The sequence below is a fragment of the Thalassophryne amazonica genome, chromosome 5 (genome assembly GCF_902500255.1).
Source record: "Thalassophryne amazonica chromosome 5, fThaAma1.1, whole genome shotgun sequence".
In the NCBI taxonomy this organism is placed as follows: Eukaryota; Metazoa; Chordata; class Actinopteri; order Batrachoidiformes; family Batrachoididae; genus Thalassophryne; species Thalassophryne amazonica.
The window spans coordinates 4602303-4629528 of NC_047107.1; the positions used below are offsets into that span (position 1 = coordinate 4602303).

Sequence of the window (27226 nt, forward strand, 5' to 3'; positions counted from 1 at the left end):
TGCTTCCTCTTCGGAAGACGTGACGATGGGATTGAGGAGATCCTCGAAGTACTCCTTCCACCGCTCGACAACATCCCCAGTCAGGGTAAACAGCTCCCCACCCGCACCATAAACAGTGCTGGTGGAGAGCTGCTTCCGCCTCCTGAGGCATCGGATGGTTTGCCAGAATCTCTTCGAGGCCGACCGATAGTCCTCCTCCATAGCCTCCCCGAACTCCTCCCAGACCCGAGTTTTTGCCTCTGCGAACGCACGGGCTGCGGCACGCTTGGCCTGCTGGTACCTGTCAGCTGCCTCTGGGGTCCCACCTACCAACAAAGATAAGTAGGACTCCTTCTTCAGCTTGACAGCATCCCTTACTTCCGGTGTCCACCACCGGGTTCGGGGATTGCCGCCGCAACAGGCACCAGAGACCTTGCGACCACAGCTACGAGCGGCCGCATTGAGAATGGAGGTGGAGAACATGGTCCACTCTGACTCGCTGACTCGAAGACCTCGCTGACAGAGGGTTCCGCCAGTCGTTCCCAGCAGACCCTCACGATACATTTGGGCCTGCCAGGTCTGACCGGCTTCCTACCCTCCCAGCGGATCCAACCCACCACCAGGTGGTGATCGGTCAACAGCTCTGCCCCTCTCTTCACTCGAGTGTCCGAAGGTCAGATGATACGACTACAAAGTCGATCATCGACCTCCGGCTCAGGGTGTCCTGGTGCCACATGCACTTATGGACACCCTTGTGTTCGAACATGGTGTTCGTGATGGACAAACTGTGACTAGCACAGAAGTCCAACAACTGAACACCACTTGGGTTCAGATCGGGGAGGCCGTGCTTCCCGATCAACCCCCTCCAGGTCTCACTGTCGCCGCCCACGTGGGCGTTGAAATCCCCCAGGAGAACAATGGAGTCCCCAGTTGGAGCGCTATCTAGTACCCCTCCCAGGGACTCCAGGAAGGTCGGGTACTCTGCACTGCTGCTCGACCCGTAGGCCGAGACAACGGTAAGAGACCTGTCCCTGACCCGAAGGCGTAGGGATGCGACCCTCTCGTTCACCGGAGTGAACTCCAACACATGGTGACTGAGCTGGGGAGCAATAAGCAATGCAACCCCAGCTCTCTGCCTCTCCCCATGGGCAATGCCAGAAAAATGAAGCATCCAGTCCCTCTCCAGGAGTTGGGTACAAGAGCCCAAGCTGTGCGTGGAGGTGAGCCTGACTATCTGTTGTTGGTATCTCTCAACCTCCCGCACAAGCTCAGGCTCCTTCCGCCCTAGCGAGGTGACATTCCACGTCCCAACAGCCAGGGGCTGTGAGCATAGACCGGGCCGCCAGACCACCCACCCTCGACCGCCACCCAATCCTCTCTGCACCCGACCCCCATGGCCCCCTCTGCAGGTGGTGAACCCACAGGAGCAGGGCCCACATCGCTCTTTCTGGCTGAGCCCGGCCGGGCCCCATGGCCTATGGCCCGACCACCAGGCGCTCGCGCGCGAGCCCCAACCCCAGGCCTGGCTCCAGGGTGGGGCGCGGGCTCCGCCATACCGGGCGACGTCTCGGTCCTTGATTTTTTACTGGTCATGGAGGTTCTGAATTGCCCTTAGTCTGACCCGTCACCTAGGACCTGTTTGCCTTGGGAGACCCTACAGGGAGCACAAAGCCCTTGACAACATAGCTCCTAGGATCATCCGGGTATGTAAACTCCCCCTCCACGATAAGGTGGCAGCTAGAGGGGGAGGGCCATAGAAACAAAGCCTGAAAATTTTTTCCAAAGGCCCAAACCCCCTGGCAGGGGATCTGGGGGTTCTCACCCAGAGAAATCTGAAATCTCAAATGCATTCTGGTGCATTTTCAGGTCTATTTGCCAACGTTTCTGTGAAGGCTCTCGGCTGTCCAGGTGGTTTCCACTGTAGAGAAGCTTGAATCTTCAACTGGACTGGGTTGCTTGACACAAGGACGTTTCGCTTCAAATTGCAGAAGCTTCCTCAGTTAAAATTCTTGCTCTGGTAGTCTGACTTCTGTCTTGACTCTTGTAGAGAAGAATAACAGAAGCTACAAAAGCTGGAGTATTAAACCTAACCTGACCCCTCCTACCGAGAGGCAGACTGCTATTGGCTAGTGACTAAACAACTGCTCTAATTAGCACCTATTGTGTTCTAGTTAGCACCCTCCTAATGACAGGGCAGCTGTCCCTCCTAACAATAGGACTGACACCTCTCCTGACGACTCTCCTGATGATGTGAATGACTCATTACCATGAACAAAAGACTGAAAGTGCTTAGACCTGAGTACCCCATTGTAACCAGGGCACAAAGCGTGTCTCAGACCTCCTCCCCAGTTAACCCTCTGGGGTTCGAGGGCATTTTTTGGACAGTTCACTCGCCTGGCATGTTTTATTATTGCTGTTAACAGCTCTCCCTGCATCCCACAATCAGGTTTAATGTCTCTTTTTTTCAGGACAACCTGTGCTTTCAGAATATATATGTTTTTGTTGTGTTTTATAAGTGTAATAAAGGTTTACAATCAAAAATAGGCCATGAAAAAATAAAGTGAAAAATAATTTTCCACACACATTTATTCAAAACACACAGCAAACTATAATAAACAACTGTTTTGACACTTTATAAAGGTAATTTAAGGTCTTGTGTGAAAAACTGTAAAACAAAAAGGTTCAAACAATAATCACAAATGCACATTTTGAACAATATATACAAAATGGCCTATGCGTTTTGTTGTCCATTGATATGGTAAACAGTGCTTTACGCAGAGAAAGCAACAGAGTAATCCAGTAACATTCACATGCAAACTAGTAGAGCAATCCTGATAGTTACACACTCTTTGTTTGAGCATGTGAGATTGTCATCAGAGACTCTCCGAGTGCTCCTGTTTCACTGATCGCTGTGCGTAATGGCACAGGGCACACTGAGTATGTACGACTAGTATGTACTCATTGGAGCACCCAGGGTGCTATTCAAATGGGCCAACTAGTAACACATCACTCCTGAAAACGATCTTTGGCTTTTCACGTGCGGTAAATCTGCCCTATGATTGGATTTTGGAAAACCATGTGATGGTGAACCAAGTCCGATTGGACACTCACATTGCACATGTCATCACACAGCTTCTATGAGGAGTACAAAGATGGCCGATGGCTGGCTCGAAAGTCTGCTGAGTTAACTTTTCAGCAAAAAAAGTACATTTCTATCTCATATCATTCAAAAGTTATTTATAATTTAGTAAAGCTTGGTCTTCGCCGTCGTATATGACGGCGTCGGCCCCAGAGGGGCTAAGGCTGGGTTTCAACTGTTTCACATACAAGTTGTTTCACATGCCTCCTCTCTCAAACCATTTCTTTTCTCTGGCTAAGATTTTAACTTCCTTGTCCTCAAATGTGTGGTTAGTGTCTTTCAGGTGGAGACGAACTGCAGACTGAGGTCCGCCAGCGACCTCTCTGCGGTGCTGGTATAGCCTTTTGTGCAACGACTGCTTAGTGTCACCTATGTAGTGTTCGTTACAGTTTTCCTGACATCTGATAGAATACACTACATTGCTCTGTTTGTAACTAGGGATCCTGTCCTTTGGATGAACTAATTTCTGTCTCAAGGTGTTAACCAGTTTAAAGTAAAGTGGTATTTTGTGCTGTCTGAAGATCCTCTGTAGTTTTTCCCCTACTCCTGCTAAATAAGGGAGAGACACTCTTCTTCTTGGCTCCGTCTCCTGTCTGTCTGGTCTCTTTGTTCTTTGGGACTTCTGCACTTTGTCCAGGGACCATCGTGGGTACCCACATAATGTGAGGGCTTTCCGGACATGTTGTTCTTTAGCCCTTCCCTCTGTAGTTGTGGGCACCTGTCGGGCTCTGTGTTGAAGAGTCTTGATCACCCCAAGCTTGTGTTCAAGGGGGTGGTTTGAGCCAAAGAGCAGATATTGATCAGTGTGAGTGGGTTTTCTGTAAACCCCTGTCTGGAGCTGCCTGTTCTCTCCAATCGTAACATCACAGTCAAAGAAGGCTAAATGTTGTTTCTGGCATCTTCACGTGTGAACTTGATATTGGAATCCACCGAGTTGATGTGCTCTGTCAAGGCCTCCACTTCCCGTTGCTTGATTTTAACCCATGTGTCATCGACATATCTGGACCAGTGACTGGGAAAGATGCCCGTGAACGACGCCAAGGCTCTCTTCTCCACTAGCTCTATGTACAGATTGGCCACAATGGGGGATACCGGAGTAACCATCGCACATGTCACACATGTTCTGTTTTTATGTGCTGTTTTCAGTTTGTTTTATGTTTTATTTTTATGAATCTGGGTTTTTACTGTAAAGGACTTTGGACACCGTCTTGCTGCTGTAAAGCACTTTATAAATAAATGGTGATTGATTGATTGATATGCAGAGGAATTGTGGACGGTATGGTAATGGTCCAAGGGCTGGAAAACCTGTTCACAGATGCCAGAACTCCATGCGACACAGATGTGAAGCAGTTCTCAGAAACAGTGTTTATACAACTAAATATTAGTTCAGTGATTTACAGGAAAGATGAATCTTCAGGCATTTTCCAGTTTGTTCAGTAAATGTTTGAGTTTGTAAAAAAATTTTTAAAAAATGCAGACACTGCATTTTTTTTAGTCACTAGCCAACAGCAGTCTGAACAACCTAATATTCCTTTTTCTTCACTTTCTGTAAAGTAACACATTTGAAAATGTTTTTCTTCCTGTTTTGATTTGGAATAGAATGTGCAGTGTTCACAATGCATTTGCTTGTTTGGAAATAAAAGCTATTATAAGGATTTTGAGTTTTACTCACTTTTTAAAACACTGCTATTATTTTGAACAGAATTGGATAACTGCTATAAGTTGTTCACGCTGCCCTTCAGTGCGTCATTATTACGCTGTCAGGCTAATGTAGCTGAACCACAGTCATGATTTACAACTCACCGTTTGACTGAGCTGTCTATCCAGTTAGCCTGTTAATGTTTGGTTGATTATCTTGTATTACTGGATCTTGGTTTGTCTATAGGCAGCTTCTTGTTTTGAATTCAGTCTGCAAGAGTAAGAGAGCTTTGAAGCTTCCAAAGAGTGCTTCATGCCACAATTGCACTGCAATAACCAGCACTGGGCGGCACAGATGTCTGCTAACAGAATGGACTATGCACTGTTACCTCCACATCTAATGTTATCGGGTGATAACTAGCTATCATAGCTCAGTTAGTCCATAAAGCTTTGATTCAAAACTTCAAAGTGTCCTTTGAAGTTTCAAAGGTGCTTTGCACTGCAACATTTTCTTTGAATTACATGATGTTGTGTGGCGTTGGTAAAAGTACACAGACAAGATAAGAGAGAAGTAGCTGGAAAATGGACGTGGAGCACAGTTGTATCCTAATTTTTCAGGGTATTACAGCCTGCGCACACACACACATCGGACAAAAATCACAGCTAATTTTTTTTAGATGTTAGGTATAACAGTCAGACGCTTTACGTAGCGTACATGGTCATTCCGCCAGCTACCGCTGTTAGGTAACACACAACTTATTAGAAATTCTCTGGCCAACGATCAACCCCGTTGCTTCGCAGAGACTCTTTCTAAAAATAATAATAATAAAAAAAATAATAAAATAAAATAAAAATAACCCCACCCCTCCTGATCTGCCACTAATATTTAGAAAACTACAGTGGACAAAATAATGACAAAGGGCACCAGGAAGTGTGATTATTTTTTTTATTTTTTGATGTGCTATAGGTTTTATAATAAATCTAAATTAAGATGCTATATGGGCGGCACAGTGGCTCAGTGGTTAGCACTGATGCCTCTCAGCAAGAAGGTCGCTTCTTACTCTTTCTGTGCTGAGTTTGACATGTTCTCCCCGTGTCTGTTGGTTTCCTCCCACAATCAAAAACACGTTTATTTAGGGTCTGCTCCTTTCTCTGCCCTTGACCAAGGCAGTGTCTACACATCTGGAGTTGGTCCCTAGGTGCCGGACTGTGGCTGCCTGCTGCTCCTAGTGGTTGGATTGTGTTTAACTGTAATTAGGACGCTTAAATGCAGAGGACATATTTCATTGTATGTAAGCACTTATAATGATAACAAGGGCTTTATTATTATTATTATATTGACAGCCATAATTTTAACATAAAAGCTGGGCCAGTGTCAATGTAAAGATGTTTACTGTTTACTGTCCTTTACAACACTGTTTGTGCTTTTTGTTCCAGAGTAATATATATAAGAGCTCTGAAATTCAGTTTGCGCTCATGAAGTTCCAGACAGGTTAAACGTAGCAGACACAGAATATTTGGAATATTTGTTTGAGCAAGTTTTCAGGGTCTCATGTATGCATCTGTTTTTAATGTGATGAAAGACATAAAATTGTTGTCATGTGGTTTTTCCATGTTGTTTTGACTGGATTATGAGATATTTCAGTAGGGTAAATGCTGTGATTTGAGCCCCTATGCTGTGATTTAACCAGCATAGGGGGCTTTTCTGCTTAGATTTTTCCCCTTTTTTAAAGGACATGTTGCATGTTATTTAATGCACCAGTTCGCAACACAAAGTAGCCCTCCAAATGCAGGGAATAGTGTTTCAAAGGGTTCAAAATTTCAACATTTTTCTTAGGAAACATTTTTACATTTTTAGAGGATGTTCATCAAACAGCATGTGCAAGAATAAGCAATAATAATAATAGTTGTAACAGTACAAGACATAAGAAATGAGGTAGAAATAGAATATGTATGTATATATACATTGAGGAAAATAAGTATTTGAACACCCTGCGATTTTGCAAGTTCTCTCACTTAGAAATCATGGAGGGGTCTGAAATTTTCATCGTAGGTGCATGTCCACTGTGAGAGACATAATCTAAAAAAAAAAAAAATCCGGAAATCACAATGTATGATTTTTTAATAATTTATTTGTATGTTACTGCTGCAACATTGGCCAATGCAGCTGCCTGTTATTTCAGCTCTGCCCCCTCTTTTCCTACTTTCGCTATTTTTAATACTTTTTAATAGTGCTTATTTGTCTTTATCTGCAGTGGGTGGTACCCAGTGCAAGTATGCACATGGGAAACCCACTTTTGTTACTCTTGTGATTAGTTTCATGCTCCTTTCGGCACTATTTGAGGCAGCACGGGGAAATCCCTTTGTCCATGACCCAGGACATCCCGTTGTTTATAGCCGGGATCAGCTGCATGGACTAAGAGACTATATACAGTGTGCCTGGTTCCCGCTATGCTGAGTACCTGGATATACCTGCAGACATACGGAAGAGACGGCTGCAGGGGAGGATGGCAGACACAACACCCCCGCTCCCTCCTCCCCATCACCGGGGGCTTTAACCATGCCTCCCTCTCCGCCACCCTCCCCGCGTTCACCCAGTACGTCACGTGTAAAACCAGGGCCAATAGAATACTGGACCTTTTTTACGCTAATGTGGAGGACGCTTACACCTCCACCCCCCTCCACCCGCTGGGACACTCGGATCACAATCTCATCTATCTGCTCCCCCAATACACACCCAGGGTGAGGAGAAAGCCAGTGCAGAAAAGGTCAGTGAAATTCTGGACTGAAGAGGCCACTGAAAGGCTGAGGGACTGTTTCAGCTTTCCCAACAACCACCCCTGGGTGACCCCGGAGCTGAAGGTCCTGATGAACCAGAAGAAGAGGGCTTTCAACTCGGGAGACAGAGAGGAGCAGCGTAGAGTCCAACAGAAGTTCCAGTGGAAGATCCGTGCAGCCAAGAAGGTGTATGGAGGGAAGATGGAGGAGCAGCTGGCCTGGAACAATGTCAGAGACATGTGGAGATGCCTCAAGACCGCCTCCGGATTTGGGAAGGGTGCCAGCAGGACTGCAGATGGAGATTCTTGGTTCGCAGAGGAACTAAACAGCTACTATAACCGTTTTGGCTCCTCCACACCTGCCCCCCCCGCCTGCTCCTGCCTCTCCACACGTCTCCAGCAGCCAGCGCTCCAGTCCCTCTGACCCACCACCTTTACCCCCTGGTCACCTCCACTGCACCCTGGACCTCGTCCCTCCTCCCCCAGGACTGTATTCAGCACCAGCCCACCTCAGCTTCCCCCTCCTTCCCCCCTCACTGTAACTCCGACTGAGGTGAGAGGCCAGCTCCTGCGGTGGAAGCAGAGGAAAGCAGCAGGACCTGATGGGATCTCCCTGAGGCTGCTGAGGACCTGTGCAGATGAGCTCTGTGAGGTCCTCAGCCACATCTTCAACAAGAGCCTCAGCCTGGGGGTAGTCCCCACCCTGTGGAAGACCTCCTGTGTGGTCCCAGTTCCCAAAACACCGCACACCAAGGAACCAGCCCAGTACAGACCAGTTGCCCTGACCTCCCACCTCATGAAGACCATGGAACGGCTCGTCCTGTCTCACCTCCGCACCGTGGTGAGCGACATCCTGGACCCACTGGAGATTGCCTACAGGCCCAACACCTGCTGCAGCGAGTGCTCACCCACCTGGAGACCGGTGGGAGTGCTGAAGAGAGTCATGTTCTTTGATTTCTCCAGTGCTTTCAACACCATCAGACCGGCGCTGCTGCGGGGGAAGCTAGAGGATGCAGGTGTGGATGGACATCTCGCCGCCTGGACCATCGAGTACCTCACTGACCAGCTGCAGTACGTGCGGCTGCGCGGCTGTCAGTCTGAGGTGGTAAGGTGCAGCACTGGGGTCCCCCAGGGCACCGTCCTCTCGCCTTTCCTCTTCACCCTCTACACCTCGGACTTCACATACAACACAGACAGCTGCCACCTCCAGACATTCTCTGATGACTCCGCCATTGTGGGTCGTGTGTCTGAGGGGAACAAGCTGGAGTACCGGTCGGTCATCACAGACTTCGTGGACTGGTGTGAGCACAACCACTTGTGTCTCGACGAAGGAGATATTGATCTACCTCAGGAGGAAACCACCACCTCACCCACCGGTGAATATCCAGGGGGAGGACATAGAGACTGTGGACAGTTTCAAATACCTGGGTGTTCACCTCAACAGCAAACTGGACTGGACTCACAACACCGACGCCCTGTACAAAAAGGACAGAGTCACCTCCACCTCCTGAGGAGACTGAGATCCTTTGGAGTGAGAAGGCCTCTGCTTAAGACCTTCTACAACTCTGTTGTAGCCTCTGCTCTCCTCTATGCTGTCGTTTGTTGGGCCCCGGGCAGCACAGAGCGGGAGAGAAAGAGACTGAACAAGTGGTCAGGAAGTCCAGCTCTGTCCTGGGCTGTCCTCTGGACTCTCTGGAGGAGGTGGCTGAGAGGAGGGTGTTAACCAAGTTCATGGACAACTCCTCTCACCCTCTGCACCGGACTGTAGTGGAGCTGAGCAGCTCGTTCAGTGACAGACTGAGGCACCCTCAGTGCAAGAAGGAACGATACCGCAGGTCGTTCCTCCCTGCTGCTGTCAGACTGTACAATAACACTGTGAAATAACCAAATGCAATAATATGTCCACAAATCATGTGCAACAACAACTCATTTATCACATCTAAATTCCACTTCACATATTGTAAATAAGATGCTCCTCTCTCTTTTTCAATCCCAATCATGTTTATATATATATGCATACGAGGGCTGTCAATAAAGTAACGGTCCTTTTTATTTTTTTCAAAAACTATATGGATTTCATTCATGTTTTTACGTCAGACATGCTTGAACCCTCGTGCGCATGCGTGCGTTTTTCCACGCCTGTCGGTGACGTCATTCGCCTGTGAGCACTCCTTGTGGGAGGAGTCGTCCAGCCCCTCGTCGGAATTCCTTTGTCTGAGAAGTTGCTGAGAGACTGGCGCTTTGTTTGATCAAAATTTTTCTAAACCTGTGAGACACATCGAAGTGGACACGGTTCGAAAAATTAAGCTGGTTTTCAGTGAAAATTTTAACAGCTGATGAGAGATTTTGAGGTGATTCTGTCGCTTTAAGGACTTTTCACGGTGCGAGACGTCGCGCAGCGCTCTCAGGCAGCGTCATCAGCCTGTTCAAGCTGAAAACCTCCACATTTCAGGCTCTATTGATCCAGGATGTCGTGAGAGAACAGAGAAGTTTCAGAAGAAGTCGGTTTCAGCATTTTATCCGGATATTCCACTGTTAAAGGAGATTTTTTTAATGAAAGACGTGTGGACGGATCCGCGCGTCGGGACGCAGCCGACGCGGTGCGGCGGCACAGGAAAAACACCTCCGTGTTGATAACCATTTGTAAAATCCAGGCGGCTTTTGATGGCTTTCAGTGGAGTGAGTATATGAGAAATTGTTTAACAGGCAGGACATGTTCCAACTTGTCCTTAAGGCTTTCAACAGAGGTGTTTTTCTTGTGGCGGAGCGTCGTGGCGGCTGCGTCCCGACGCGCGGACCCGTCCGCACGTCTTTCATTAAAAAAATCTCCTTTAACAGTGGAATATCCGGATAAAATGCTGAAACCGACTTCTTCTGAAACTTCTCTGTTCTCCCACGACGTCCTGGATCAGTAGAGCCTGAAATGTGGAGGTTTTCAGCTTGAACAGGCTGATGACGCCGCCTGAGAGCGCTGCGCGACGTCTCGCACCGTGAAAAGTCCTTAAAGCGACAGAATCACCTCAAAATCTCTCATCAGCCGTTAAAATTTTCACTGAAAACCAGCTTAACTTTTCGAACCGTGTCCACTTCGATGTGTCTCACAGGTTTAGAAAAAATTTTGATCAAACAACGCGCCAGTCTCTCAGCAACTTCTCAGACAAAGGAATTCCGACGAGGGGCTGGACGACTCCTCCCACAAGGAGTGCTCACAGGCGAATGACGTCACCGACAGGCGTGGAAAAACTCACGCATGCGCACGAGGGTTCAAGCATGTCTGACGTAAAAACATATGAATGAAATCCATATAGTTTTTGAAAAAAATAAAAAGGACCGTAACTTTATTGACAGCCCTCGTATGTACTTATAGAATATATATATATATATATATATATATATTCTATTTCTATCTCATTTTCTTATTTCATTGTACTGTTACAAGTATTATTATTATTGCTTATCCTGTTTGATGAACATTTTAATCACTTGCACCCATCTTGTGTGTTTTTTAAGAGCTGACGTAACGTGAATTTCTCCTCTGTGAGATCAATAAAGTTTTATCTTATCTCTTATCTTATAAATATTTAATCTGAATCTCAGTCCCAGAAAATGTTGAAATGTAATGATTTTTCTATTTCAGCTGCAATTCTTATGATGGAATATTAAAATTAAAGTACTTACAAACAAAATAAGTATGATAGGTTTTTATTAAGTGAGCGCAAAGTATACGATAACTATTTCATTTGAATCTCACTCACGGGTTGTCCGGACAACCGGCTTTTCCTATAGGACAAGTAAACTGCCAGGGTTACTTGTCCTATGGACAAGTACACTAAAAAGCTTAATATCAATGCCTGCAGTGATTATTAACAAAATGCCACTTTTTGCCGGCTCTGTAATATGGTGTGAAGTTTCACACATATCCCTGGGTGTGATGAACCAAACTGTTTTAGATCACAGCGCTCTGTATGGCTATGAACCCTCTCTGGAGCCTCACGTGCACCTGCTAAATGACTGAGACCGCAAAGGGCTGTGATTTGTCACTTTTACGTTTTCAGTCCTTCCTCTCTCATCAGATTTTAGTTTCAAAGTTTTTACAGTGCGCACGCCGATTACATTTCAATCATGTATCAAATACATTTGACATAAAAGTCCACAAATATGACCAACTTCACAACACGGAGTCAGAAAAAGCCCAAACAACTCGCAATTCATGGACAAAAAACATTGTTGGTTTGGAGGTTGATGATTGTATAAAGAAGTGGAGCTTGTTGAGGGACAAATTAATCCAGAAAAACCCATTGTTCCTGCTGTAAACTGTATAAAGACACAACAGAGAACTTTTAAAGGGTCACACAGACGTTGATGCCACTGTATGGCCACAGAGTTACAGAGCTGCAGAACCATAAATCAAACTTCAGGATGTTAAGGTGCCACTCTGCAGCAGACTGTGACTGAGTCTGGGACTGAAACAGTGACTCGACCAAATGTAAACTTTTTAATGCACATAATGTCCAGTGTTTATTTAAGGCAGGCCTTGAGTTTTTCAGACAAAGTTTTGACCTGGTCATTAAATGAGGTAGGTTCTGATTCATGGTCAGGCTTTTAATCAAGGAAATACGTAAACCTAATTGTTGCTGGGGATTCCCCATAGATCGTTCAGCACCTACTGGCTGTAATTAATCAGTTACATACATATAGCGGATTTTGTCCATTTTATACATATAACGCAGAGATCTCAAATAGCTTCCAGAAAGGGCCAAGAGGGTGCAGGTTTTCTTTTCAACCAACCAGTCCATCAGGTGATTTCACTGGTAACTGATTCCATTTGCTCAGAGTGAAGTTAATTAGTTAAATCACCTGGAGTGATTGGCCCTTTCTGGAAGCAATTTCAGACCTCTGATAGAACAGATTTCGATTCTAACGAACAAAGTTCGCTGGTCCACCTGAATCCATTATATGTGAGTTTTACTGTAACTGTTTTTGCAATATTCACTTTCACTCAAGAACACGTAAAACCACTGCAACGTGCACTACAACCTTTTTGAAATGTTGCCACTAAATTGGGCATCTTAAGGTCCTGTCACATCTTGACGATTTAGCCAGCATATGCAAACCGTATTAAAAAATGCTGGCATAAGTCCATTAAGTTAAGGGTTAGATTTATATAAGTTAAGAGCAAGTTGAAACACGCTGAAACTCGCTGATGTACGTTCTAATAAGCAGAGCTCCCCAATAAATTTTGGGCCTGCTGAAAATTTTCAACGCATGCCAGCGTGTGACTCACAGGTCCCGCACATGCTGGACATAAGTGGTAGGTAAGTTATGTGATTGTTGGCAGACATTTTTTGTAATTTACTCACAAGTCTAAATCCCTCCATTAATGCTGGCCACTGATTGGCTGAAAGCTGTGGTCGTCATGCGGACAGACTGTTTCATTCACACACGGAGTAAATCTGACCTGTTCATTTCAGTCCAATTCACCATCACAGACAACATGAATCCACATAAAGCTCCTGATTTTTGAAAGTGACGTCTGGAAATACTGTAATTCGTGGCTGGAAATGTAGCGTTTTAAAACAAGTCTCCTCTGTGGGTTTTTTTGCTCCAGGTGCGTTTCTCATGCCAGTGTCACGCTCTGAACACACAGCACTGTGATGATTTAAATTTTATGAAAACCATTGTAAAGCATCGTCGCTGTGATGTGATCATCAGACAACCTGATCGATCAGGTGCACTGTTTAAACATTTAATGTGCTGTCGCTGGTGCTGATCACCACACAGACAGATCACACAGCACTTCATTCAGGTCTGATCACACCTGATTGTGGTCGACTACCACTTTAAAAGTTTAAATCATCACAGCGTTTCATTATTCAGATCTGTGATGACCTGATCAGGTCTGATCAGCCGACCTGAAAGCAGGCATTCGGCGCTTTAAAAGTTTAAACAGTCACAGTACTTCATTCATTCAGAGCAGCGTTTACCACAGCCAGTCGACTCATCAGCATTCTGTACACGATGAAAATGGTCCACAGGACAAAAAAAGGACAATAAAAAAATTAAACAATGTTAAATTACTCTGTTTCTGACACGTACCACACCGTGCAGTACCAACCTGGACCACTAGGTGGAAATGGGGCTGGAAACAGGGCCTTTAGGCTGCAACAAAGGGCAGTAACTCTGGTAAAATAAGCCCAACCAGAACAATATGATAATATGCAAACTACAACAAGGACTTGTAGCAAGTTTCAGGAAATTCCTCCTAAAAGGGTGAGAGAAGTTGATTTCAGAACACTTATACCCTTTTACGTACATACATACGTACGTATGTACAGACAGAGCCATGACATAATCCCCTTTCGGGCCTTTGGCCAGCGGGGATAAACAGCGCTCACCTTGTTGAACCTCTTGAGCATCCACTTGTCCCAGTGGTTGAGCATGTCCAACCACTTCACCTCCCGCTGCCTCAGCACCTCTGGAGGAACATCCTGAGCCCTGGACACAATGGAGAACAGGACACTAAACAACACGCACAGCTGGGAGGTTTACTTTTAATTTACTATTGATTCCTACAAAAGAGTTTATATCGGCCGTCTTTCCCAGAGGGACTGACACCTCAGCGACAGAACTGAATGGCATTCTTCTACTTAATACAAGGTTGCAATCCTAGGAGTGATTAGGTTCTCATTAGTCCTTAGCTTGCACTAGGTTTCACTACTTGCTTATTCTTTCCTTAGTACAAAACACTTTAAAATAATTTGAGTGACACTGTCTCTTAGAGAGTTGTGTCCGGAAGCTAGAGCAGCTTCTTAGTTCAGTGGAGTTAGATATCATGGGCACTCCAGGTGAACTTAGTGTCCAATCAGCTAGCATGCCCATTAGCATTAGTTTAGCTCCACCAGCTAAAGACGATGGATTTCAGACTGTTGCTTGGTGGAAGATATCCCATAAGGCTTGGTGCCCACTAGTGGTACCCAGCTCAAAGTCGCTGCTGCCGATTGTGAACTACGTATTTTTCAGCCTTAGCTACACCTATTGATATCCCTCAGAGCCCACAGGTCACTTCTACCACCATCTCCAGACCAGAACGCTATGCGTTAGCAGGGTTCTCCCCAGAAATTTTTAGTATAGCGGTGCTGTTGGTAATTATCACCCGAGGCGGTGCATTGTGAGTCATTTTCACTGGTTTTAGATGCACTGAAAGCAAAAATAATAGACAAAAAAATGACACGTTGTAATATTAAAGTTCTTTTTGTATTTTTCTATCTAAGTTAATAAAATAAATAACATTGAAAAGTTTAAAAACACATTCATATTTGGTGGACATAACATTTGCTCTCCTCTTCAAAAATGACACACTGTACCTTTAATCCAGTAACAGTTTTCTGTCATGTTCACAGTTTAGTCTTTTTTTTTTTGTTTCAACATTTTTGAGTGAGATTGCATACTTAAAAAAAAAAACAATATAACCCCTAATTGTCTTGTCTGAACAAGAGCTAAATCTGGACTGATTTGATTGTCAAATCAGAATCAAATTTATTGCCAAGTAAGTTCTCACATACAAGTAATTTGATCTGGTGTCATTGGTGCATAAACAAAAATAATAAAAAGAAAATGAAAAAAAATAATTCTGGAAGAAGCAAAGAAGGAAATCTGCTCTTTTAAAGATGAATCCTGGATGAAAAACTTTCTGAATCAGTTTTTCACACTTTACTGTTTCACTGAGGCTGTGTGGTGAAGATGATCGTTTATTAAAATTGTTTTGCTGCTTTTTTATGTGTAATAACACTTTTTCCTCCTCCTTCCCCCCTCCCTCTCCCTCTCTCTCTGTGTGTGTGTGTGAGAGAGAGAATGAGAAACTCTTCACTCACACCGTATTTACGCAAACTTTGGAGTCATGAAGGCTTTCAACTGTAAAATAAAGCCTACAGTATAAATGAATTTCTGGAGCTATGCAAGCAGAAGGAGCTCTTGTTATTGGAAGGCTTTGACTTTGACTCTGTTTGTCTCTCTGCCGGCGGTGGAGGGGAGAGCGGGCAGTTCAGCACAAACAGCCTGGCTGCATTTTAAAAAACTACCTGAGAGCAGAGAACAATATAACAGCACCTCCCTACCTACAGTGAGGAAAATAAGTATTTGAACACCCTGTGATTTTGCAAGTTCTCCCACTTAGAAATCATGGAGGGGTCTGAAATTTTCATCTTAGGTGCATGTCAACTGTGAGAGACATAATCAAAAAAAAAAAATCCGGAAATCACAATGTATGATTTTTTAATAATTTATTTGTATGTTACTGCTGCAAATAAGTATTTGAACACCTACCAACCACCAAGAATTCTGGCTCACACAGACCTGTTAATTTTTCTTTAAGAAGCCCTCTTATTCTGCACTCTTTACCTGTATTAATTGCACCTGTTTGAACTTGTTACATGTATAAAAGACACCTGTTCACACACTCAATCAATTACACTCCAAACTGTCCACCATAGCCAAGACCAAAGAGCTGTCTAAGGACACCAGGGACAAAACTGTAGACCTGCACAAGGCTGGGATGGACTACAGGGCAACAGGCAAGCAGCTTGGTAGAAGACAACAACTGTTATGATTATTTATTAGAAAGTGGAAGAAACACAAGATGACTGTCAATCTCCCTCGGCCTGGGATTCCATGCAAGATCTCACTTTGTGGGGTAAGGATGATTCTGAAAACCTCAGAATTACACAGGAAGACCCTGTCAATGACCTGAAGAGAGCTGGAACCAGAGTCACAAAGATTACATTATTAACACATGATGCTGTCATGGTTTAAACTCCTGCAGGGCAGCAAGGTCCCCCTGCTCAAGCCACCACATGTCCAGGCCCGTTTGAAGTTCACCAGTGACCATCTGGATGATCCAGAGGAGGCATGGGAGAAGGTTATGTGGTCAGATGAGACCAGAATAGAGCTTTTTGGAATCAACTCCACTTACCATGTTTAGAGGATGAGAACAACCCCAAGAAAACCATCCCAACCGTGAAGCATGGGGGTGGAAACATCATACTCTGGGGGTGCCTTCTGCAAAGGGGACAGGACGACTGCACCGTATTGAAGGGAGGATGGATGGGGTCATGTACTGCGAGATTTTGGCAAACGACCTCCTTCACTCAGTAAGAGCAGTGAAGATGGGTCATGGCTGGGTCTTCCAGCATGAGAATGACCCCAAACACACAGCCAGGACAACTAAGGAGGGGCTCCGTAAGAAGCATTTCAAGGTCCTGGAGTGGCCTGGCCAGTCTCCAGACCTGAACTCAATAGAAAATCTTTGGAGGGAGCTGAAACTCCAAACCTGAAAGATTTGGAGATCTGTATGGAGGAGTGGACCAAAATCAATGCTACAGTGTGTGCAAACCTGGTGAAAAACTACAGGAAACATTTGACCTCTGTACTGGCTACTACTGTTCCTCTCCTTCCCGTCCTCTGTCTTCCTGTTACCCCTTCGTCCCCCTGAGTGAGGAGCTGTACAATCTGATGGCCTAAGGGACAAAGGAGTTTTTCAGTCTATTGGTCCTGCACTTGGGAAGGAGCAGTTTGTGGCTAAAGAGGCTCCTCTGCTTGCTGATTCTTTGGTCCTCGCTTGTGGTATTACCATCTCAAATATTTACATTATGTCTCTTGGGCCAATGGTTTCAGATCACTCACTTATTAAGTTTACAGTCTCATTGCCTTGTCCACTGGGAAGCGACACGTATTCATTATGATGGCAAAGCATCAACTCTTCAATCAGAATGAACTTGGAGCCAGACTGCCTGATGTATTTGCATCACGTTCGGAACATGATCAGTCAGTCTTATGGACAGCTGAAACTCAATGCTCACAAGCACACTGGGCATGATCGCTCCGCCTACACTAAAACCACCCCCCCTCTAAAACATACTCTCCTTTATTCAATGTTCATTTGCAGGGCCTCAAGCACAAGTCTGGAGATCTAGAGCAAAAGTGGCAAAGCTTGAAACTACAACTGTTTCTGGCGCTCTAAAACCGGTTCGTTTCTGTGTGAATATGGCTTGTCACGGACTTTACCTGAGCGCCCCTCTGGTGGCCAATTTTGGCCAAAGAAAACACCACCAAACTCAATACAAATACATGGAATTTGATCACTTTTCAAAGAGGTCAGACTTATTAATAAAGTCAATTTACTGTACAATGGTTCATTTCAGGTCAGCTTGGTGTATAAATCTCCCTGTTCCAGGCCAAGAGTCGTCAGCTGGCTGCCACCAGCAAGTTAGAGACTGAATAAGACAGTCAGGACGTCCAGCTCTGTCCTGGGCTGTCCTCTGTACTCTCTGGAGGAGGTGGCTGAGAGGAGGGTGTTAGCCATGTTCAAATCCACCATGAACAACTCCTCTCACTCTCTGCACCGGACTGTAGTGGAGCTGAGCAGCTCATTTAGTGACAGACTGAGGCACCCTCAGTGCAAGAAGGAACGATACTGCAGGTCGTTCCTCCCTGCTGCTGTCAGACTGTACAATAACACTGTGAAATAACCACATGCAATAATAATATGTGCAATAACAACTCATTTACAAATCCCTGCACTAATGTCACCTTATCACATCTAAATTACACTTCACATATTGTAAATAAGATGATCCTCTTTTTTAATCCCAATCATTCATATATATACATATATATATATATATATACATATATATATACACACACACACACACACACACACACATACACGAAGTCTGTTAGAAAAGTATCCGACCTTTTTATTTTTTTCAAAAACCATATGGATTTGAATCACGTGTGATTGCATCAGCCAAGCTTGAACCTTCGTGCGCATGCGTGAGTTTTTTCACGCCTGTCGGTTGCGTCATTCGCCTGTGAGCAGGCTTTGTGTGAGCACTGGTCCACCAGACGGCTTTCGGTGGTTTTTCAGTCGTTGCTTTGCCGTGATGAAGCCTCACAGGACATGTTCTGGCATGTCCAGGCTCATCCACAATTTCTCGGATAGTCACACGACTATCTGGACCAGTGCTCACACAAAGCCTGCTCACAGGTGAATGACGCAACCGACAGGCGTGAAAAAACTCACACATGCGCACAAAGGTTCAAGCTTGGCTGATGCAATCACACGTGATTCAAATCCATATGGTTTTTGAAAAAAATAAAAAGGTCGGATACTTTTCTAACAGACCTCGTATATTCTATTTCTACCTCATTTCCTTATTTTATTGTACTGTTACAAGTATTATTATTGCTTATCTTTGCACATGCTGTTTGAACATTTTCCTCTACTTGCACCCATCTTGTGTGTTTTTTAAGAGCTGATGTAACGTGAATTTCTCCTCTGTGAGATCAATAAAGTTTTTATCTTAACTTATCAAAACCAGCTGATTTCAATAGAAAGAAATACAGCTCAAGCTTGTTTTCATTGGGCGGCCAGTCGCGGAAGTACAATTTCTTGCCTTTAAATTTGTCACTTCACTGGAAGTGACGTGTACCTGCGCCAACCCATAACAGGTTTCTCATATATTTAGCAAGAAATAAGCACTTCTAAAACCGAAACCCTGTTTTTGTAACCTCTCTGTAACCACCTCTGGAGTGATTTACAAGACATCTCGAGGACGTCGGCGTGCATGCTAACGTCTACTCTTATCAAAAGCAATGTATACGCATATGCATGCCCTCCTGCAGACCTGTGAAATTATCATGTGACAAGGGCTTGATTGAACATGTACAAATTGCACATAAGACAATAGGATCTGAATAATGAATGTAAATAACAAATGTGTGTGTGTGCGCACACACACACACATACATACATGTATATATATATATGTGTGTGTGTATATATATATACGAGGGCTGTCAATAAAGTTACGGTCCTTTTTATTTTTTTCAAAAACTATATGGATTTCATTCATATGTTTTTACGTCAGACATGCTTGAACCCTCGTGAGCATGCGTGAGTTTTTCCACGCCTGTCGGTGACGTCATTCGCCTGTGAGCACTCCTTGTGGGAGGAGTCGTCCAGCCCCTCGTCGGAATTCCTTTGTCTGAGAAGTTGCTGAGAGACTGATGCGTTGTTTGATCAAAATTTTTTCTAAACCTGTGAGACACATCGAAGTGGACACGGTTCGAAAAATTAAGCTGGTTTTCAGTGAAAATTTTAACGGCTGATGAGAGATTTTGAGGTGATTCTGTCGCTTTAAGGACTTTTCACGGTGCGAGACGTCGCGCAGCGCTCTCAGGCGGCGTCATCAGCCTGTTCAAGCTGAAAACCTCCACATTTCAGGCTCTATTGATCCAGGACGTCGTGAGAGAACAGAGAAGTTTCAGAAGAAGTCGGTTTCAGCATTTTATCCGGATATTCCACTGTTAAAGGAGATTTTTTTAATGAAAGACGTGCGGACGGGTCCGCGCGTCGGGACGCAGCCGCCGCGACGCTCCGCCACAGGAAAAACACCTCTGTTGAAAGCCTTAAGGACAAGTTGGAACATGTCCTGCCTGTTAAACAATTTCTCATATACTCACTCCACTGAAAGCCATCAAAAGCCGCCTGGATTTTACAAATGGTTATCAACACGGAGGTGTTTTTCCTGTGCCGCCGCACCGCGTCGGCTGCGTCCCGACGCGTGGATCCGTCCACACGTCTTTCATTAAAAAAAATCTCCTTTAACAGTGGAATATCCGGATAAAATGCTGAAACCGACTTCTTCTGAAACTTCTCTGTTCTCTCACGACGTCCTGGATCAATAGAGCCTGAAATGTGGAGGTTTTCAGCTTGAACAGGCTGATGACGCCGCCTGAGAGCGCTGAGCGACGTCTCGCACCGTGAAAAGTCCTTAAAGCGACAGAATCACCTCAAAATCTCTCATCAGCTGTTAAAATTTTCACTGAAAACCAGCTTAATTTTTCGAACCGTGTCCACTTCGATGTGTCTCACAGGTTTAGAAAAAATTTTGATCAAACAACGCGCCAGTCTCTCAGCAACTTCTCAGACAAAGGAATTCCGACGAGGGGCTGGACGACTCCTCCCACAAGGAGTGCTCACAGGCGAATGACGTCACCAACAGGCGTGGAAAAACTCACGCATGCGCACGAGGGTTCAAGCATGTCTGACGTAAAAACATATGAATGAAATCCATATAGTTTTTGAAAAAAATAAAAAGGACCGTTACTTTATTGACAGCCCTTGTGTATATATATATATATATATATATATATATATATATATATATATATATATATACACACACACACACACATACATACATACATACACGAGGTCTGTTAGAAAAGTATCGGACCTTTTTATTTTTTTCAAAAACCTGATGGATTTGAATCACGTGTGCTTGCATGAGCAAACCTTGAACCTTCGTGCGCATGCGTGAACTTTTTCATGCCTGTCAATTGCATCATTTGCTGGTAAGCAGCCTTTGTGTGAGGTGTGTGTCGTGCGCTCTGCGTTTTTTCAATCCAAGGAAAAAGACGAACGACTGGAGCAGCGCTGCATCAAATTTTGCCAGAAACTGGGCGACAGCCAGGTGGAAACCATTTGGATGATTCAGATGGCTTTCGGTGACGATGCTATGGGCATCACACAGATTAAGGAGCAGTACAACTGGTTTAAAGACGGCCGCACAACGGTGGAGAGCGAGCCACGCAAGAGTGGAGAGCGAGCTGCGCTCTGGGCGGCTATCAACATGCTGAAATGACCAGATCATTTCCAAAGTGAACGCTGTGGTGATGGGGGACCGTCATGTGACTGTCCGAGAAACTGCGGAAGAGGTGGACATCAGCACTTTTTCGGCATATTCCACTGTGACAGAAGATTTGACCATGAAAAGAGTGGCGGTGAAATTCATGCTGCTGTTAACGGCGCAGCAAAAGCACCTCCGTGTTGAAGTCTCACAGGACATGCTGTGACATAACCACCTCTTCCACAATTTCTCGGATAGTCAGACGACTGAAAAGTCACTGAAAGCCGTCTGAATCATCTGAATGGTTTCCACCTGGCTGCCGCCCAGTTTCCGGCAAAAATTGATGCGGCGCTGCTCCAGTCGTTCCGTCTCTTTACTTGGAATGGAAAGACGCTGAGCGCACAGCACACGTCCCACACAAAGGCTGCTTACCAGAAAATGATGCAACCGACAATGTGCACGAAGGTTCAAGGTTTGCTCATGCAAGCACACGTGATTCAAATCCATCAGGTTTTTGAAAAAAATAAAAAGGTTTGATACTTTTCTAACAGACCTCATATATATATGTATATACAGTCAACAAAAATATAAATGCAACACTTTTGGTTTTGCTCCCATTTTGTATGAGATGAACTCAAAGATCTAAAACTTTTTCCACATACACAATATCACCATTTCCCTCAAATATTGTTCCAGTCTAAATCTGTGATAGTGAGCACTTCTCCTTTGCTGAGATAATCCATCCCACCTCACAGGTGTGCCATACCAAGATGCTGATTAGACACCATGATTAGTGCACAGGTGTGCCTTAGACTGTCCACAATAAAAGGCCACTCTGAAAGGTGCAGTTTTATCACACAGCACAATGCCACAGATGTCGCAAGATTTGAGGGAGCGTGCAATTGGCATGCTGACAGCAGAAATGTCAACCACAGCTGTTGCTCGTGTATTGAGTGTTCATTTCTCTACCATAAGCCGTCTCCAAAGGCGTTTCAGAGAATTTGGCAGTACATCCAACCAGCCTCACAACCGCAGACCACGTGTAACCACACCAGCCCAGGACCTCCACATCCAGCATGTTCACCTCCAAGATCGTCTGAGACCAGCCACTCGGACAGCTGCTGAAACAATCAGTTTGCATAACCAAAGAATTTCTGCACAAACTGTCAGAAACCGTCTCAGGGAAGCTCATCTGCATGCTCGTCGTCCTCATCGGGGTCTCGACCTGACTCCAGTTCATCGTCGTAACCGACTTGAGTGGGCAAATGCTCACATTCACTGGCGTTTGGCACGTTGGAGAGGTGTTCTCTTCACGGATGAATCCCGGTTCACACTGTCCAGGGCAGATGGCAGACAGCGTGTGTGGCATCGTGTGGGTGAGCGGTTTTCTGATGTCAGTGTTGTGGATCGAGTGGCCCATGGTGGCGGTGGGGTTATGGTATGGGCAGGCGTCTGTTATGGACGAAGAACACAGGTGCATTTTATTGATGCACAGAGATACCGTGACGAGATCCTGAGGCCCATTGTTGTGCCATACATCCAAGAACATCACCTCATGTTGCAGCAGGATAATGCACGGCCCCATGTTGCAAGGATCTGTACACAATTCTTGGAAGCTGAAAATGTCCCAGTTCTTGCATGGCCGGCATACTCACCGGACATGTCACCCATTGAGCATGTTTGGGATGCTCTGGACCGGCGTATACGACAGCGTGTACCAGTTCCTGCCAATATCCAGCAACTTCGCACAGCCATTGAAGAGGAGTGGACCAACATTCCACAGACCACAACTGACAACCTGATCAACTCTATGCGAAGGAGATGTGTTGCACTGCATGAGGCAAATGGTGGTCACACCAGATACTGACTGGTATCCCCCCCCAATAAAACAAAACTGCACCTTTCAGAGTGGCCTTTTATTGTGGGCAGTCTAAGGCACACCTGTGCACTAATCATGGTGTCTAATCAGCATCTTGATATGGCACACCTGTGAGGTGGGATGGATCATCTCAGCAAAGGAGAAGTGCTCACTATCACAGATTTAGACTGGTTTGTGAACAATATTTGAGGGAAATGGTGATATTGTGTATGTGGAAAAAGTTTTACATCTTTGAGTTCATCTCATACAAAATGGGAGCAAAACCAAAAGTGTTGTGTTTATATTTTTGTTGAGTGTGTATATATATACACACACACAAAAATTGTGGCAGTCAGTAAGGGTTACTTTTTTAGACCAAGCAGAGGGAAAAAAAAATATGGACTCACTCAATTCTGTAAATTTTCATCCCCAAAACTAACACCTGCATCAAATCAGATCTGCTCGTTAGTCTGCATCTAAAGGCACTTTTCTACTACAAAGCTCCAGCACTACTCAGCTCTACTCTACTCAGCTCTACTCGGTTTGGTTCCAAGCACGTCCTTTTCTACTGCAAACAGTACCTCTTCAACGTGGGCAGGGTCAGCAGAGCAAACTGCGGTGACGTCGTTTTATACGCAACACAAACATAAACAATGGCGGACTCCGTTTGTTTACTGCTGTGAGTTTTTAAGAGAAAGTTGCTGGCGGTGAGACAAAACACGCTTGAGAAGTACAGAAGACTTTGGGAATTCATACAATATGAAGATGAAGACGAGAAGATACAAGCTGCTAAAAAGACGAAGAGACAAAGCATGACGGTAAGCTAATCGTTAGCTTCCTAGGTAGCTCGTAAACAAGTAATAACTGCAGGCTGTCGCTATTAACTATTAAAATTGTGGCTGTCAAAATAAAGCGTTAATTTAGATTAATTATAATACCTATCACACCTTCAGTCACACTTTGCTCCATTTTGTTTTGACATCATTGACTTGATCTGTGAATAAAGTCGCATTTCTGAGAGCAATAAACATGTTAATGTCAATACTTTTTTAACCAAAGTAACCTGCTTTGATAACTTATTGTTAAATGTCAAATGTGGGAGTTTGTGCATTTACTGACGTTCACGCACAAAATGTTTATACGGTTTTAATGACTGTTAATTAACGTGGTCACTGAAGTCGAACAGGCTTAAAACACATTAAAAACGTTTGTTTTTCATCCAGATTTTAATGTTCAATGGACAAAGTTAAAATATGAAATCTAATAAGATAATTATTAAAGGAGTCATATTGTGCAGAAATAATCAGCCTCCAAACTCCCACAATTCTGTTTTTATAGACATTCTTTATAATATAGCCTTTTTACACATCCAATGAAATTTGCCTGCATTTAACCCATCCAAATTACACTTAGACAGTTCTCCCAATTTAAGATCAATTTACAGCTTGTTTAATACCTCCTTGATATGTAACAAAAATAACCCTGATCCTTTACCTGATTATTAAATGCCCCAAGCACACAGATCTGAGTTTTTAATATACCTGCACCTGCAATTAAATGATTCATTTAGATTAACTAATCACAAACCCTGTAATCAATTACATTATTTTTTTAATAACCTGAGAGCACTAATTAAAATATGTTTGCTGTGTGTGTGTTTCAGATGGTTTTCTCAGAGTCACCGCTGCAAAGGTTCATGCCATGGAATGGGACACCTTTATCATCATCATCATCATGTTATGTTTCACTGTGAATTTTGAATAAATTTGTACTTTTTGCTAAAATGTCTCCACGTTTGTGTAACATCAGTTGATTTGTAAAAGTTACCAAGGCTTACTGATTTAAAGGCTAACAGTTTGATAAGTTGTTTAAGCAAAATCCAGTAGTAAAATAAGTTTTACATTTAATGGGGTCATAAATGTAACAGACAGTAAAACTGGTTGTTAAATTCCTTGATGTAATGGTGCCTTCACTGAAGTGACTAAACCTTTTTGTTTATGTTAAATACCATGGTAAAATCTCAGTTTAGACCTAATTATTCCAGCATCTGTGTAAAGATTCAGCCAGGTGTAGTGTGCAGTGTCTTCTGGAGCAGCAAAACCCAAATTAAAAATTCTTAGAAATGAACCTTCATTGCACCAAAACATCAATGACAAAATGTTTTTTTACTGTTGACTCAGCATGAAATGACAAATTATGATATGAGTCTAAATTGTTTACTGCAACAAAAAAGAGCTAATACAAAAAAAAAAAAAAAAGCAACACAAACTATACAAAAGTTTCATGTGTCTGTACTCTGGGGTGGGGCGCAGATCACATGCCCCGGTGACCTGCATCGCGTGCACAAGGTCGCCCAGCACGCCAAGATATGCCTGATTAAATGCAGCTTCCACCACCGTTGCTTCCTCAAGGATCAGTCAGATGTCGATCACACTGGGCCCAGTTCAGCTTCAGCCTCAACATCACTCAAGATGGACAGATTTGCTTGCTGGAACAGGCTCCCTTTTCTCTTGCCTGGACAATAATGAAGGTAGAAATGGGAAAGCAAATTAAAAACAAACAAACAAACAACAACAACAAAACCTTCAGTCTCTGTATGATCATTCCCCAGAGTTTTAGCTATCTTGGTCACTTTGCATAAAAATTATGTTCTTTCAAAATTATCCTCCAACAAATGAGACCATCTGGAGCATCATTTTGAAAGAACATGACTTTTTTGCAAAGCAACCAAGATAACTGAATCTTTGGGAAGGTCCAGCAAAATTTGCGGGACAAAATTTGTGGGATTTATTACAATATTTATGGGTTCTGGGTTTTTGTTTTTTGTGAAGGGGGGGCTCACCCTGTATATATCGTATTTGGGAAAGTGAAGGTGATGTGAGACACGTTATTCTTACCTGTGATGACACTTTGCTGTGTGGTGCTGGACGTTGATACAGATGTTGAAGCTGGTATTCGAACCCTCCTCGCTTATGGAACTGGATTCTTCAACAAAAACACAAAATGACGTCAAAAAAAAAAAAAAAAAAAACACATCACAATAATGGCACTAAATGAGTCAAATGTACACATTTGTTGTCTTGCTGACTTTAGGTGTTTTTCTGTCAGAAGTTAATACTTTAAAGCGGAGCACAGAGTTAACTAGCTCCCTAGTTAGCAGTCAGCTAGCTCACTGTGTCCTCACATGAGACAATGATGTTACTTTAACAGAAGTTTAGACTCACAATCTTAGTTTGTTAAAGTGGGCTTCCCACCAATGGGATAAGTAATGTTAAACGGTGCTTTCAAGCAGATTACAGTCACAAAAACACTTACCAGTCGTCGCTTCTAACAAAGCCGAGTTGCGGTCATCCTGCCTCCCGTTGCTCGCCGGTCGGTGTCCGTAAACAGTGTTCCTGCGGTCGAACCGTTTCCAGCCCTTACGGTCCGACCTACTCCGGTCATTTTGGTCCTGTAATCACTTTTAAGCTTTTTCAGCTGTTCTGAGTTGCTGTAATGTCCGGTGAGCCGAGTGCGGCCAAAGACTGGGAGATTTTCTCATTTCGGATCGCTTCATCCACCAAACACAAACGTCGGCAACTCATCCACAGACCACGGTGTGGTTTTGTGCGAGTAAAAAAAAACAAAAAAAAACGCCGTGAAACGAAAGAAAACGACGGTCGCTGTAACGCCGCTGTGACTATTTAAAAATGGCGGGTTTTGATTTTCGTCTCAGACGGCGCGCTCATGACTCGTCCAGTGACGACATTCTCTGACCAATCAGTGGCCGGCAGCCTATTGACGTCACATTTTAGTATCGGCTCGGCTCGCTTGGAACCGCTCCTGAGCAGGTACTAATAAAAGCACCCGGTACCAGGTACTAACCCTAGTGGAAAAGCAAAAAAAAAAAAGAGTAGAGTCGAGCCGAGTAGTGCTACTTTTGTGAAGTATAAAAGTGCCATAAAAAGGAGTCACACCTTGGAGAGCTGTTGCACCAAGTGGACTGACATGAATCATGGCTCCAACACGAGAGATGTCAATTGAAACAAAGAAGAGGATTATCAAACTCTTAAAAGAGGGTAAATCATCATGCAATGTTGCAAAAGATGTTGGTTGTTCACAGTCAGCTGTGTCTAAACTCTGGACCAATTACAAACAACATGGG

The 27226-nt window shown here is 44.2% G+C and overlaps 1 protein-coding gene across 1 annotated transcript in view; it reads right to left on the reverse strand.

The window, feature by feature from the left end:
• LOC117510053 (TBC1 domain family member 10A-like) overlaps positions 1-27226 on the reverse strand; it is a 91539-nt gene that overhangs the window by 38981 nt on the left and 25332 nt on the right. Inside the window, exon 2 of the mRNA XM_034169668.1 lies at positions 13929-14028. Coding sequence (XP_034025559.1) covers positions 13929-14028 — 100 coding nt within the window. The remainder of the gene's footprint in view (positions 1-13928; positions 14029-27226) is intronic.